The following is a 14,663-nucleotide window of genomic DNA, read 5'->3' on the forward strand; positions in this document are numbered from 1 at the left end:
TGGAGGTTGCAGTGAGCTGAGATTGTGCCACTGCACTGCAGCCTAGATAACAGAGGGAGACTGTCTCAAAAAAAAAAAAAAGTACATTTTTTAACTTTAAAAGATACATAACATCTACTGTCAGTGTACAGCACAACGAATTTCACAAATTGCACACCCAATGTAACCAAGATTAACAGACCCTCACCCAGCAGCTCTCCCAACATGGCCATCACTAGCTTGGCTTAACAGATTTATTTTGCCATGTTTTGTCTATTATATGACAGAGTCATATGTATTATTTTACATCTGGTTTCTTTCAAGCACCATTATGTTAATGATACTCATCTATACTGTTGAGTAGTGCATTGTGTGGGTGGATATTTACATTTATCCATTCTACTATGAATGAGAATTTGGGTTGTTTCCAGAATTTGTCAATTATGAATAGTGCCACTATGAATACACACATTGTAGTACATGTCTTTGGTGGGGATATGTGTTTCTGTTGAATGTGTATCTGGGAGGAGAATTTCATTGTCATAAGCCTTATGTTAACAGTGATCCAATATATACTCCCAGGATATGAAAGTGCAATTGCTGGCTGGGCATGGTGGCTTGTGCCTGTAATCCCAGCACTTTGGGAAGCTGAGGTGGGTGGATCACCTGAGCTCAGGAGTTTGAGACCAGCCTGACCAACATGGTGAAATCCCATCTCTACTAAAAAATACAAAAATTAGCTGGGTGCAGTAGTGGGCGCCTGCAATCCCAGCTACTTGGGAGGCTGAGGCAGGAGAATTGTTTGAACTCAGGAGGCGGAGGTTGCAGTGAGCCAAGATCGCGCCATTGCACCCCAGCCTAGGTGACAGAGCAAGATTCTGTCTCAAAAAAAAAAAAAAAAAAAGCAATGCAACTGCTTCACATCCTTGTTAATTACCTATATAATAAGTGCAATAAGCACATAATAAATATCTGTTGAGAGGACTAATTTGAACACAGATGGCATTTAAAACCATGGGCTTGGATATCTTGGAAGAAATGTGATTAGGTAAGAGGGCTGATGAACAAAGCCTTGGGTGACTCCCACATTTGCAGAACTGGCAGGAGCATAAAGGAGGAAAATGGAAGAGCTTGGAGTTCTGCAAAACATGAGAAAAATGTGTTTCGAGGGGGCAGTCAACTGCTTTGAATGTTTCCAAGAGACCTAAGATAAGGCAGTGGTTTGGGAAAAGAGGAGTCAGGAGTTCTGATCTTGGTCATTTCAAGCCTGAGTAGCTTATGCATTAATCCACTCAGATGGACACCTCAAACGTGCAGCTGGATATAGAAGTGTAAAACCTGAGTGCAAGACCAGTATTTGTGAGTGTAAATATATTTCTGAAGGAGAGTATAGATGGGTAAGAGATTGTGTCCCAGTTTTGGGGCATTTCCATGTAGAAGTTGAAAAGAAGTAGATACCTATAGAGCAAAACTGTGAGAGTGACTGATGAGATAGAAGAGAAATCTGGAAAGTGTCTTGTCACTGAGGTAATGCCAACATCAACTGTGTTAAATGTTGCTGAGAATAGAAAAATGATCACTGAGTTGACCAATTACCAATGAATAAGTAACTACTCCAGTAAATAAATATACTTCCATATGATCATTTTGAATGGTTGCACAAAATTCCGTTGTGTGGCTCTACCAAAACCTGTTCAATCAGTTCCATTGTTGAATTTGTAGATTCTTCTCAAACCTTTAGAATCATAAATGATGTCACCCTGAGAATGTTCTAAGAGTATTGTGTCAAATATTCTAAGGGCATTTGGGTCAAAAAAATATGCACATTAGAAAGGTTTTAGGCCGGGCGCGGTGGCTCATGCCTGTAATCCCAGCACTTTGGGAGGCTGAAGTGGGCAGATCACGTGAGGTCAAGAGTGGGAGACCAGCCTAAGCCAACATGGTGAAATCCCATCCCTACTAAAAATACAAAACTTAGCCAGACGTGGTGGTGAGTCACTGTAATCCCAGCTACTTGGGAGGCTGAGGCAGGGAGAATTGCCTGAACCTGGGAGGCGGAGGTTGCAGTGAGCCAAGACTGCACCACTGCACTCCAGCCTGGGTGACAGTGCGACAGCCTCAAAAAAAAAAAAAAAAAAGGTTTTGGACCTGGTGTGGTGGCTCATGCCTGTAATCCTATAATCCCAGCACTCTGGGAGGCCGAGGTGTTAGGATCATTTGAATCCAAGAGTTGGAGACCAGCCTGGGCAACATAGTGAGAACCCTATCTCTACAAAAACTTAAAAAACTAGCCAGGCATGATAGCACATGCCTGTAGTCCCAGTTACTTGGGAGGTTGAGGCAGGAGGACTGCTTGAGCCCCGGAGGTTGAAGCTGCACTCCAGCCTGGGCAACAGACACCCTGTCTCAAAAATATATAAATACATACATAAATGAATAAATGGTGTTGATACAATTGCAAAACTGCTCTCTAGAAAGATTTTATTAAAGTCTACTCCCACCCCAAGGAAATACAGTAAGAATCTTTGCTATTTTGGTAGTTTAAATGTGGTATATTTGCATTTTTATTATTAATGAAGTTAGTTTTATATGTTCATGGGCCACTGGTAATTGCTTATGAATAGCCTGCCCATATGTCTTGGCCCAAATGAGTTTTGTTTTTTTTTTTTTTGAGGCGGAGTCTCGCTCTGTCACCCAGGCTGGAGTGCAGTGGCGCAATCTCGGCTCACTGCAAGCTCCGCCTCCCGGGTTCACGCCATTCTCCTGCCTCAGCCTCTCTGAGTAGCTGGGACTACAGGCGCCCGCCACCACGCCCGGCTAATTTTTTGTATTTTTAATAGAGACGGGGTTTCACCGTGGTCTCGATCTCCTGACCTCGTGATCCGCCCGCCTCGGCCTCCCAAAGTGCTGGGGATTACAAGCGTGAGCCACCGCGCCCGGCCATGTTTTTGTATTTTTAGTAGAGACGGGGTTTCACCGTGGTCTCGATCTCCTGACCTCGTGATCCGCCCGCCTCGGCCTCCCAAAGTGCTGGGATTACAAGCGTGAGCCACCGTGCCCGGCCTCCAAATGAGTTTTAACTGGGTAAGTATGATAGTGGAATCGCCAGAAAATGCAAAGGAGGAACACTGAGATTGAAATGTTGGCCGGGCGCTGTAGCTCACGCCTGTAATTCCAGCATTTTGAGAGGTCGAGGAGGGCGGATCACCTGAGGTCAGGAGTTCAAGACCAGCCTGGCCAACATGGTGAAACCCCATCTCTACTAAAAATACAAAAATTAGCCGGGCGTGGTGGCAGGCGCCTGTAATCTCAGCTACTCGGGAGGCTGAGACAGGAGAATTGCTTGAACCCGGGAGGCTACGGTTACAGTGAGCCGAGATCCCACCACTGCACGCCAGCCTGGGAAACAGAGTGAGACTCTATTTCAACAACAACAAAAAAAGATTGAAATGTTGGTTTAGCAAAGTGAAAAAAGGCAGATAAACTTAGGTTTGGATTCGCCTGTTGAATATACTGGCTCTGTGACCTTGGTCCCACTTCTCAGGTCCCATCTTCTTGTTTGTGGAATGGGGATGAGGTTTTTAACTTAAAGTGGTGTGAACAATGAATGGGATAATGTACGTAATGCTGGAAATTATAACAGTTACAATAGTCATTCTGCAGAAGTAACTGCACTATGGCATAGGAATCTATATAACAGAGAAAGTAGCCTGGCACGGTGGCTCACGCCTGTAATCCCAGCACTTTGGGAGGCCGAGGCGGGCGGATCACAAGGTGAGGAGATCGAGACCATCCTGGCTAACACAATGAAACCCTGTCTCTACTAAAAATACAAAACATTAGCTGGGCGTGGTGGCGGGCGCCTGTAGTCCCAGCTGCTCGGGAGGCTGAGGCAGGAGAGTGGCGTGAACCTGGGAGGCGGAGCTTGCAGTGAGCCGAGACTGCGCCACTGCACTCCAGCCTGGGTGACAGAGCGAGACTCCGTCTCAAAAAAAGAAAAACAAAACAAAACAGAGAAAGTACGGTGGTGGGTTGGTTTGAAGAATCTAAGAGGGCTATTTCTGGCATTTCCACTATTCCACCATGATTTCCTTGAGAGACTTGCTGTGTCGCCCAGGCCAGAGTGCAGTGGCGCGATCTTGGCTCACTGCAAGAGCTCCGCCTCCCGGGTTCACGCCATTCTCCTGCCTCAGCCTTCCGAGTAGCTGGGACTACAGGCACCCGCCACCATGCCCGGCTAATTTTTTGCATTTTTAGTAGAGACGGGGTTTCACCGTGTTAGCCAGGATGGTCTCGATCTCCTGACTTCGTGATCCGCCCACCTAGGCTTCCCAAAGTGCTGGGATTACAGGCCTGAGCCACGGCGCCCGGCCTTTTCCACCATGATCTCTACCCCTCCTCCCGAATGTTACTGGTGTAACTATGACAACAAGCACGCGCTGCTCAAGGCTCAATTTTCCAGCCGTTACCGACCTCCACCGCGTCACTGTCCGCTGCCCAGAGACTCTGAGGCGGATCCCCCAGCCCAGTCTCAGATTGATCCCCCTTGGCCCGAGGGCAAGGAGCCACAGGACAGTATGGCCAAAGCGGCGGCCTCCTCATCGCTGGAGGACTTGGACCTAAGCGGAGAGGAGGTCCAGCGGCTCACCTCCGCCTTCCAGGACCCGGAGTTCCGGCGAATGTTCTCCCAGTACGCCGAGGAGCTCACCGACCCGCAGAACCGGCGGCGCTACGAGGCGGAGATCACTGCGCTAGAGCGTGAGCGCGGGGTGGAGGTGCGGTTCGTGCACCCGGAGCCGGGCCACGTGCTGCGCACCAGCCTGGACGGAACACGGCGCTGCTTCGTGAACGTCTGCAGCAACGCGCTAGTGGGCGCACCCAGCAGCCAGCCCGGCTCCGGTGGCGACCGGGGCGCAGCTCCTGGCAGCCACTGGTCCCTGCCCTACAGCCTGGCGCCTGGCCGCGAGTACGCGGGGCGCAGCAGCAGCCGCTACATGGTCTACGACGTGGTCTTCCATCCAGACGCGCTCGCGCTGGCCCGGCGGCACGAGGGCTTCCGCCAAATGCTGGACGCTACGGCCCTGGAGGCCGTCGAGAAGCAGTTCGGCGTGAAGCTGGACCGCAGGAATGCCAAGACCCTGAAGGCGAAGTATAAGGGGACCCCGGAGGCTGCGGTGCTGCGCACGCCCTTGCCCGGGATCATCCCGGCAAAGCCTGAGAGGGAGCCAAAGGGTCCTCTCCCGGACTTCCCCTACCCTTACCAGTACCCGGCAGCCGCCAGGAACTCTGCAGCCCCCGGGCCCCGGGTGCCCTCCCCTCCGGAAGCGGCTTTGCAGCCCGCCCCCACCGAGCCTCGCTACAGCGTGGTGCAGCGCCACCACGTGAACCTCCAGGATTACCGCTGCTCAAGGGACTCAGCCCCGAGCCCCGTGCCCCATGAGCTGGTGGTCACCATCGAACTGCCGCTGTTGCGCTCGGCCGAGCAGGCGGCGCTGGAGGTCACAGGAAAGCTGCTGTGCCTCGACTCGAGGAAACCCGACTACCGGCTGCGGCTCTCGCTCCCGTACCCAGTGGACGATGGCCGTGGCAAGGCACAATTCAACAAGGCCCGGCGGCAGCTGGTGGTTACGCTGCCAGTGGTGCTGCCGGCCGCGCGCCGGGAGCCCGCCGTCGCCGTCGCGGCCGCCGCCGCCGCGCCGGAAGAGTCCGCGGACCGGTCCGGAACTGACGGCCAGGCCTGCGCTTCCGCTCGCGAGGGGGAGACGAGACCCACGGGGAGTCGCGCCGAGGACGGAGGCCGCGATACCTGCGTGGCTGGGGCTGCGGGCTCCGGGGTCACCACCCTGGGCGAACCCGAGGTGGCGCCTCCGCCGGCCGGTGCTGGAGAGGAGCGTGCCCCCAAGCCGGGGGAGCAGGACTTGAGCAGGCACGCGGGGTCACCGCCGGGCAGCGTGGAGGAGCCATCTCCCGGAGGAGAAAACTCAGCCATCTCCCGGAGGAGAAAACAAGGGAGAGGCTCCCCTTGTTTGTCCCCCCGGGGCCTGGCCTGGCAGTCTTCTGCGGGAAGAGAGAGTGGGCGCGGAGATAGCAGTGTGGAAACGCGCGAGAAGTCGGAGGGTGCAGGCGGCGAGCGCTCAGCCCGCGCCATGGGTGGTCCCGGGACCAAGAGCGGGGAGCCTTTGTGTCCTCCGTTACTGTGTAATCAGGACAAAGAAACCTTGACTCTGCTTATTCAGGTGCCTCGGATCCAGCCGCAAAGTCTTCAAGGGGATTTGAATCCCCTCTGGTACAAATTACGCTTCTCCACACAAGACTTAGTTTATTCCTTCTTTTTGCAATTTGCTCCAGAGAATAAATTGAGTACCACAGAACCTGTGATTAGCATTTCTTCAAACAATGCAGTGATAGAACTGGCAAAATCTCCAGAGAGCCGTGGACATTGGAGAGAGTGGTATTATGGCGTAAACAACGATTCTTTGGAGGTAACAGTTCTTTCCAGAGTCGTCATATTTGAAATATCCCATCTCACTTTAAAAATTTGCTATTACGGGCCGGGCGCGGTGGCTCACGCCTGTAATCCCAGCATTTTGGGAGGCCGAGGCGGGCGGATCACGAGGTCAGGAGTTCTAGACCAGCCTGGCCAATATGGTGAAATCCTGTGTCTACTAAAAATACAGAACTTAGCCGGGCATGGTAGCGGGCGCCTGTAGTCCTAGCTGCTCGGGAGGCTGAGGCAGGAGAATCGTTTGAACCCGGGAGGCGAAGCTTGCAGTGAGCCAAGATCGCGCCACTGTACTCTAGCCTGGGAGACAGAGCGAGACTCCGTCTCAAAAAAAAAAAAAAAACTTTGAAGTTCTAAAGACTCTTTAAACTCATAAATGAACAATTGGTGGTTTTTGTTAATGTTACATGTAATTTTTTTTAGCTCTTTTAACATAAACGAGAGTTGAGTGCTAAGAAACAACACTAGCTGCACAGATTATATATTAAAAATTAAGTATTAGTTGGCTGGGTGCGGTGGCTCACACTTGTAATCCCAGCACTTTTTGGGGCCAAGGCGGGTGGATCATCTGAGGTCAGGACTTTGAGACCAGCCTGACCAACATGGCGAAACCCCGTCACTATTAAAAATACAAAAATTAGCTGGGCGTGGTGGCGGGCACCCGTAATCCCAGCTACTTGGGAGGCTGAGGCAGGAGAATAACTTGAACGCAGAAGGTGGAGGTTGCAATGAGCCAAAATCATGCCACTGCACTCCAGCCTGGGCAACAAGAGCGAAACTCTGTATCAAAAAAAAAAAAGAAAAATTAAGTATTAGACTTTGGGCTTTAACTTAACCAGAAAATTTTACTTTTCCCTGTTGTTTTTCTAGAAATTTGCTAGGAAGTTACATGTGTAATTTTTGAGTTGGGTATCTCTATGAGAAGTGGCTAATTGGAAACCTTCCAAAAGTGTTAAAATAAATAGCTGGGCTAGCTAAGGTAGTTTGTTAGAATATAAAATATGAAACTGAGTATCTGTTTATGTCATCAGAAGTGGGACATTTAGGAAAGGGCAGTTGTTTTTCTGTAACTGTTTTAGTAAATATGAAAATAACCCACAATGTGGGAAGAAAACTTTGTAGACAAGCAATTAAGAAAATATTCAATAATACATTTTAATCCGATTTTCAAGTATGCTAACATTTTAGAAAATAAACTTGACAAAAATGGGATTAGGGCAACTGTATTTTATATCTTTGAAGCCTGAAATAGATTTGTAATTACTTCACTAATCATCACATTTTTCTACAGCTGATGGAACAACAGCCTGTAACTCTTTTGCTTTACTTTGTACTGGACCAGGCTCTCAGTGTTAAATTTTTGGAAAAAAATCATGAGTAGTGGAACATATATAATGATAATATTATATGCATTACATGAAAATATCATGAAGAGACCGTTTTGTGGCTTTCAAGGTCAGAACTTTACAAATAAATACTAAATATATGTACTGAAGTTTTCAGTGTTCACTGACAATTTTCCTAAATCTTCAGAGCCTCTGAAGTCAGTAACTTTTTCAGTTCATTAGTCATTTCATCAGTCATTAGAGTGAGAAGGCAAGTTTATGCAAATCTTCTGGTTGTTTTTTTTTTTTTTTGAGATGGAGTCTGGCTCTGTCGCCCAGGCTGGAGTGCAGTGGGGCGGCTCACTCACTGCAAGCTCTGCCTCCCAGGTTCATGCCATTCTCCTGCTTCAGCCTCCCGAGTAGCTGGGCCTACAGGCGCCTGCCACCACGCCCGGGTAATTTTTGTATTTTTAATAGAGATGGGGTTTCACCGTGTTAGCCAGGATGGTCTCGATCTCATGACCTCGTGATCCATCCGCCTCGGCCTCCCAAAGTGCTAGGATTACAAGCGTGAGCCACCATGCCCGGCTGCAAATCTTCTGTGTTTTAATCATAACCATTTCCGTTATATATTCCTTGGGATAACTAAAAATTAAAATATTTGGTGTATTATTTGCAATGAGTCAAAGATGATGTCTTTTTCCAGAGGCATGAACCTTAGAAATGCTTTCGATGGGGATGTTTGTGTAACACTGTGTTATTCTGGATCTTCAAATAATAGCAAAGCCAATTACTCTAAATGTAAAATTTTTCTATTCCCAAGGTTCACTTTTGTTTGGTAGGTTTTCACGATTTTAAATACTGTTTAATGGAAGAAAAATACATAGCCAGGCGTGGCGGCTCACGCCTGTAGTCCTGGCACTTTGGGAGGCTGAGGCAGGCAGATCACGAGGTCAGGAGATTGAAACCATCCTGGCCAACAAGGTGAAACCCCGTCTCTACTAAAAATACAAAAATTAGCTGGGCGTGGTGGTGCGCACCTGCAGTCCCAGCTACTTGGGAGGCTGAGGCAGGAGAATTGCTTGAACCCGGGAGGTGGAGGTTGCAGTGAGCTGAGATCACGCCATTGTACTTCAGCCTGGCGACAGAGCGAGACTCTTTCTCAAAAAAAAAAAAAAAAAAAAAAAAAAAAGAAATATGTTTGTGTGTGTGTGTGTTTGTGTGTGTGTAGAGAGAGAGAGAGAGTTTCTTTGGGCCAAAATAGAGGACTGCAACCTGGGAGACACATATTCACGTTGCCCTGAGTATATGTTCCCAATATAAGATAACTTGAAACTTGTTTCTTTCTGATATTTTCCACCTATTTGGACCAAATAATGAGCTGTGTTTATTTTGTAATTACAAAATTTGCTTATATAAAACTACAGAGGAAAACATTTTTATTTGGGGCAACAATGAACTGCTTTTATAAATTAAGTAATTTAAAATATGGTTAATATGGTTATTCTCCCCACACCCTAACTATATACCTGTATTTACTTGACATGAACAAACTGCTTTGTGTTTGGGATTCAGGTAAAAGAGTGATTTTTGCATTTCCTAGTAATAGTTTAGAAATCTTTTCATGTCAGCATCTCAAAATCTACCTCATTATTTATTTATGTATTTATTTTTTTGGGAGACAGAGTCTCGCTCTGTGTCACCCAGGCTGGAGTGCAGTGGTGCGATCATGGTTCACTGCAGCCTCAATCTCCCAGACTCAAGCGATCCTCCCACCTTAGCCTCTGGAGTAGCTAGGACCACAGGTGCATGCTACCACTCCTGGCTAATTTTTGTATTTTTTGTAGAGACGGGTTTTGCCATGTTGCCTAGGCTGGTCTCGAACTTCTGGGCTCAAACAATCCACCTGCCTTGGCCTCCTAAAGTGCTGGAATTATAAGCATGCGCCACTGTGCCCAGCCTAATTTTTTTCATAATTTACTTTTTCTCTGGAGCATAGATTCAAAATGCCCTGAATATATGCTCTCCACTTCATTCTTTTAATAACTATACACTTTGCTAATGTCATGCTGGAGTATCCTAGTGCTTAAAAATATAATACACTTGGCTGGGTGTAGTGGCTCACGCCCGCAATCCCAGCACTTTGGTAGGCCAAGGTAGGAGCACAGCTTGAATCCAGGAGTTGGAGACCAGCCTGGGCAACAAAGTGAGACATGTATCTATAAAAAATGTTAAATTTTTTTTTTTTGAGACAGAGTCTCACTGTTGCCCAGGCTGGACTCACTGTAATCTCCGTCTTACGGGTTCAAGTGATTGCAGTTTTAGTAGAGACAGGGTTTCACTATGTTGGCCAGGCTGGTCTCGAATTCCTGACCTGAAGTGATCCACCCACCTTGGCCTCCCAAAGTGCTGGAATTACAGGCGTTAGCTGCCACACTGGGCCCCAAAAATGTAAAAATTAGCTGGGCATTATGGCATGCACCTGTAGTCCCAGGTACCCAGGTACTTGGGGGCACAGGTGGGAGGAATTCTTGAGCCAGGGAGGTGAAGGCTGCAGGGGGCTATGAGTGTGCCACTGCATTCCAGCCTGGGCAACAAAGTGCGACCCTGTCTCAAGGCCAAAAAAAAAGGGGGGGGGCCCGGGGGGGGGGTGGCTCATGCCTGTAATCCCAGCACTTTGGGAGGCCAAAGCAGGTAGATCACTTGAGTCCATAAGTTTGAGGCCAGCCTGTGCAACATGGCAAAAACCTGTCTCTGCAAAAAAATGCAAAACTTAGCCGAGAGTGGTGGCATGTTCTGTGGTCCCAGCTACTGTGGAGGCTGAGGCGGGAGGATCACTTGAGCCTGGGAGGTCAAGGCTGCAGTGAGCCATGATCATGCCACTGCACTCCAGCCTGGGTGACAGAGCAAGACTGTCTCAAAAACAAAAACAAACAAAAAAACACACCACTTCTTTGAAATAAAATACTGTAATTGGCTCTTACCTGCCCAAGAACTAAGAGGCAACTGGTTACACAAAATCTGAATAGATCTTTTCATGTGTATTTCTTAGCCACCTCATTAGGAAATGTTTTAAAGCTGAATTATATTTTGTATCTGGGATCCCATTTATAGCCCCAGAGATGATGTTATTCTTATGAAATACTAAAAGAGGCCAGCTTTGATTGCTCACCCCTGTAATCCCAGCCCTTTGGGAGGCCAGGGCAGGCGGATAGCTTGAGGTCAGGAGTTCAAGACCCGCCTGGCCAACATGATAAAACCCCATCTCTACCAAAAATACAAAAATTAGCCCGGCATGGTGGCGGTCGCCTGTAATCCCAGCTACTCGGTAGTCTGGGGCAAGAGAATTGCTTGAACCTGGGAGGCAGAGGTTGCAGTGAGCCGAGATTGTACCACTGCACTCTAGCATGGGCAACAGAGTGAGACTGTGTCTCAAAACAACAACAAAAGGAACAAAAAAAGAAAGAAAAGAAATACTAAAAGGTCAGATTTAATAGACAGAAAAAGTACCAAGACCTCTTTCTTTTAGGTTCTTTTTCTATACATTTATGTTTGTTCTCACTACAACTCTTATTGCTCCGTACAATACCAAACTTAAATTTTTCCAAGACAGCTCATAGGAATAACATTAAAATAAACATTTTAAAAAGTGTAACCCTGAACAACGTGAGAATTTTTGTGAGCTGCTTTGAGATACAACTGTTGTCAAGTGTGACTTATAAGGCAGAATATTTCTTCTCTTTTTATTTTAGGAAAGGTTATTTGTCAGTGAAGAAAATGTTAATGAGTTTCTTGAAGAGGTCCTGAGCTCTCCATTCAAACAGTCTATGTCCTTAACCCCACCATTAATTGAAGTTCTTCAAGTTACTGATAATAAGATTGAAATTAATGCAAAGGTAAGGAAGTTGGTGGGCTCTATAGAGGGTAATGAAGCACAGAGTTAAAACCTAACAAATTATTGATTTCTTAATGTCATAACTTTAAACAAAATTTACATAATGGTTGGGCAGAGTGATGTTAAGAGAAGAAGTCTTTTTTTTTTTTTTTTTTTGAGATGGAGTCTCGCTCTGTCACCCAAGCTGAAGTGCAGTAGCGCAGTCTTGTCTCACTGCAACCTCTGCCTCCTGGGTTCAAGCGATTCTCCTGCCTCAGCCTCCCAAGTAGCTGGGACTACAAGAGCATGCCACCATGTCCGGCTAATTTTTTGTATTTTTAGTAGAGATTGGGTGTCACCGTGTTAGCCAGGATGGTCTCGATCTCCTGACCTCATGATCCACCCACCTTGGCCTCCCAAAGTGCTAGGATTATGGGCATGAGCCACTGTGCCTAGCCAAGAAAAGCCTTTTGTCTGTGTATTTATTATGTGCTAAACACTTTGCTATTCATATTCACATTATCTCATTTAATCCCAAAATAACGCTACAATGAGGAACAAAGAGAAACTAACACTTAGGAAGTTTGAGTATTAGTCCAGGGACATACAATCTTTTTTGACTCTCAGACCATGGGGACTATGTTATACAATTTGTACGTTCTAATTCAGTCTTAAGTTTGGTCATTTTTATAGTCTTCAGTATTGAAGATGCAAATGATTTAGTAACTACCACAATCGACAGACATACGTATTAGAAGGGCGGCTCTGAAAAATTAGAGGAATTCAGGAAAATTCAAGAAATTCAGCAGTGTGCTTGTAACTGTTAAATAGTTTTGTAGACCATGTTGAAAAGTATGGATTATTGTTGTGAAAGGATATAATCAGGATATTAGTGCCAGGTTTACATTGTTAAAAAATGACTGGCAGTAGGCTGGGTGCAGTGGCTCACACTTGTAATCCCAGCACTTTGGGAGGCCGAGGTGGGCGGATCACCTGAGGTCAGGAGTTCGAGACTAGCCTGGCCAATATAATGAAACCCCGTCTGTACTAAAAATATAAAAATTAGCCAGGCGTGATGGCGGGCACCTGTAATCTCAGCTACTTGGGAGGCTGAAGCAGGAGAATCGCTTGAATCTGGGAGGCAAAGGTTGCAGTAAGCCAAGATCGCGCCACTGCACTCCAGCCTGGGCGACAGAGCCAGACTCAATCTCAAAAAAAAAAAAAAAAAAAGACCGGCAGCAGACTAGTCATGATGGCTCATACCTGTAATCCCAGCAGTTTGTGGATCATTTGAGGTCAGGAGTTCGACACCAGACTGGGCAACATGGTGAAACCCTGTGTCTACTAAAAATACAAAAATTAGCTGGGCGTGGTGGTGCATGCCTGTAATCCCCTCTACTTGGGAGGCTGAGGCAGAATTGTTTGAACCTGGAGGCAGAGGTTGCAGTGAGCTGAAGATTGTGCCAGGCTGGGCGACAGAGCAAGACTCCATCTCAAAAAAAAAAAAAAAGTCATCCTTCAAATGCTGCCTGTCTTTTTTTTTCCTTCTTTCTTTTTTTGACAGGGTCTCACCCTGTCACCCAGGCTGGAGTACAGTGGCACTATCTCGGCCCAGTGTAACCTCCACCTCCTGGGTTCAAGTGATTCTCCTGCCTCAGCCTCTCAAGTAGAGGGGGGGATTATCAGGTGTGCACCACCACACCTGGCTAATTTTTGTGTTTTTCATAGAGATGGGGTTTCACCATGTTGGCCAGGCTGGTCTCGAACTCCTGACCTCAAGTAATCTGCCCGCCTTGGCATCCCAAAGTGCTGGGATTACAGGCATGAGCCACTGTGCCCAGCCTGGAGGATGAATTTTGACAGGGAAGCCTGGAAGTATACCTGCAGGTCTGTAGGGGCTATTACCTCACAACTGTTAAAAATTTTATTTCCAGAGGGTAGTACAATTTAATTTTGTATTATTTAAAATAATTATTAATTTGCTGTTTCTCTTGACACAGTTGCAAGAATGTAGTAACTCTGATCACCTACAAGGAAAGGAGGAAAGAGTAAATGAAGAAAGTCATCTAACTGAAAAGGAATATATAGAACATTGTAACACCTCTACAACTGATTCTGATTCATCTATAGCAGTTAAAGCACTACAAATAGATAGCTTTGGTTCAGTTACATGCTTTCAACAAGAGTCTCTTGATATTTCTCAAATGATACTTGGAAAATCTCAGCAACCTGAGTCAAAAATGCAATCTGAATTTATAAAAGAAAAAAGTGCTACTTGTTCAAATGAGGAAAAAGATAACTTAAACGAGTCAGTAATAACTGAAGAGAAAGAAACAGATGGAGATCACCTATCTTCATTACTGAACAAAACTACAGTTCACAATATACCTGGATTTGACAGCATAAAAGAAACCAATATGCAGGATGGTAGTGTGCAGGTCATTAAAGATCATGTGACCAATTGTGCATTCAGTTTTCAGAATTCTTTGCTATATGATTTGGATTAATTCTATATAATTTTGGACTTTTAAATATTAAGGTTAAAAAATGCCTGTATCTAAAATTGATTCTGTTAACTGTTGTCTTAAAACTAAAGGTATTAAAGTATAAAATTTAAATTTGCAATTTTTAAAAAAAAATTGTAGTTTTTATTCTCATGGGGGAAATTGGAGATAATTTTTTTTTCTGCCTCTGGAGTTTAAACTTTCCTTATGGAGATAAGTTTTGTGATTCCTGTAATGGATGTGTATGTTTTCTATTTGAGAGTTAAAACATTTAGTTTTAATACAACCTATGTGTATATACTTCTGTGTTAAATTTTGCTTTGTCATTACTTTAATAAAATTTCAAAATAAATACTAAGTTGTGTTTGTTACACAAATTCTCAAGAATGCAATTAACTGGAATTATGAGTACATGTGTGAGGGGTAGAATTTCAAAACTGTTTCTCAGTCTCACTAAGTAGGACATATTTAACCTTGAA

General features: G+C 46.0%; 1 protein-coding gene across 3 annotated transcripts; it reads left to right on the forward strand.

Moving 5' to 3' along the window:
• Window positions 1-1,210: 1,210 nt before the first annotated feature.
• On the forward strand, window positions 1,211-14,542 carry DNAAF2 (dynein axonemal assembly factor 2). 3 transcript variants are annotated; one of them, XM_058429522.1, is made up of 3 exons: window positions 1,211-1,969; window positions 11,559-11,702; window positions 13,681-14,542. In XM_058429522.1, the coding sequence occupies exons 2-3, from the start codon at window positions 11,634-11,636 to the stop codon at window positions 14,185-14,187; spliced, it is 576 nt and encodes a 191-aa protein (XP_058285505.1). In that variant the 5' UTR covers window positions 1,211-1,969; window positions 11,559-11,633; the 3' UTR covers window positions 14,188-14,542. The 3 variants fall into 3 exon arrangements, with proteins under 3 accessions (XP_058285505.1, XP_031990727.2, XP_031990728.2); XM_032134836.2 differs by lacking the exon at window positions 1,211-1,969 and adding an exon at window positions 4,351-6,461; XM_032134837.2 differs by lacking the exons at window positions 1,211-1,969; window positions 11,559-11,702 and adding an exon at window positions 4,351-6,461.
• Window positions 14,543-14,663: the final 121 nt, after the last annotated feature.

The sequence above is a fragment of the Hylobates moloch genome, unplaced genomic scaffold (assembly GCF_009828535.3).
Source record: "Hylobates moloch isolate HMO894 unplaced genomic scaffold, HMol_V3 SCAFFOLD_16, whole genome shotgun sequence".
Taxonomy (NCBI): Eukaryota; Metazoa; Chordata; class Mammalia; order Primates; family Hylobatidae; genus Hylobates; species Hylobates moloch.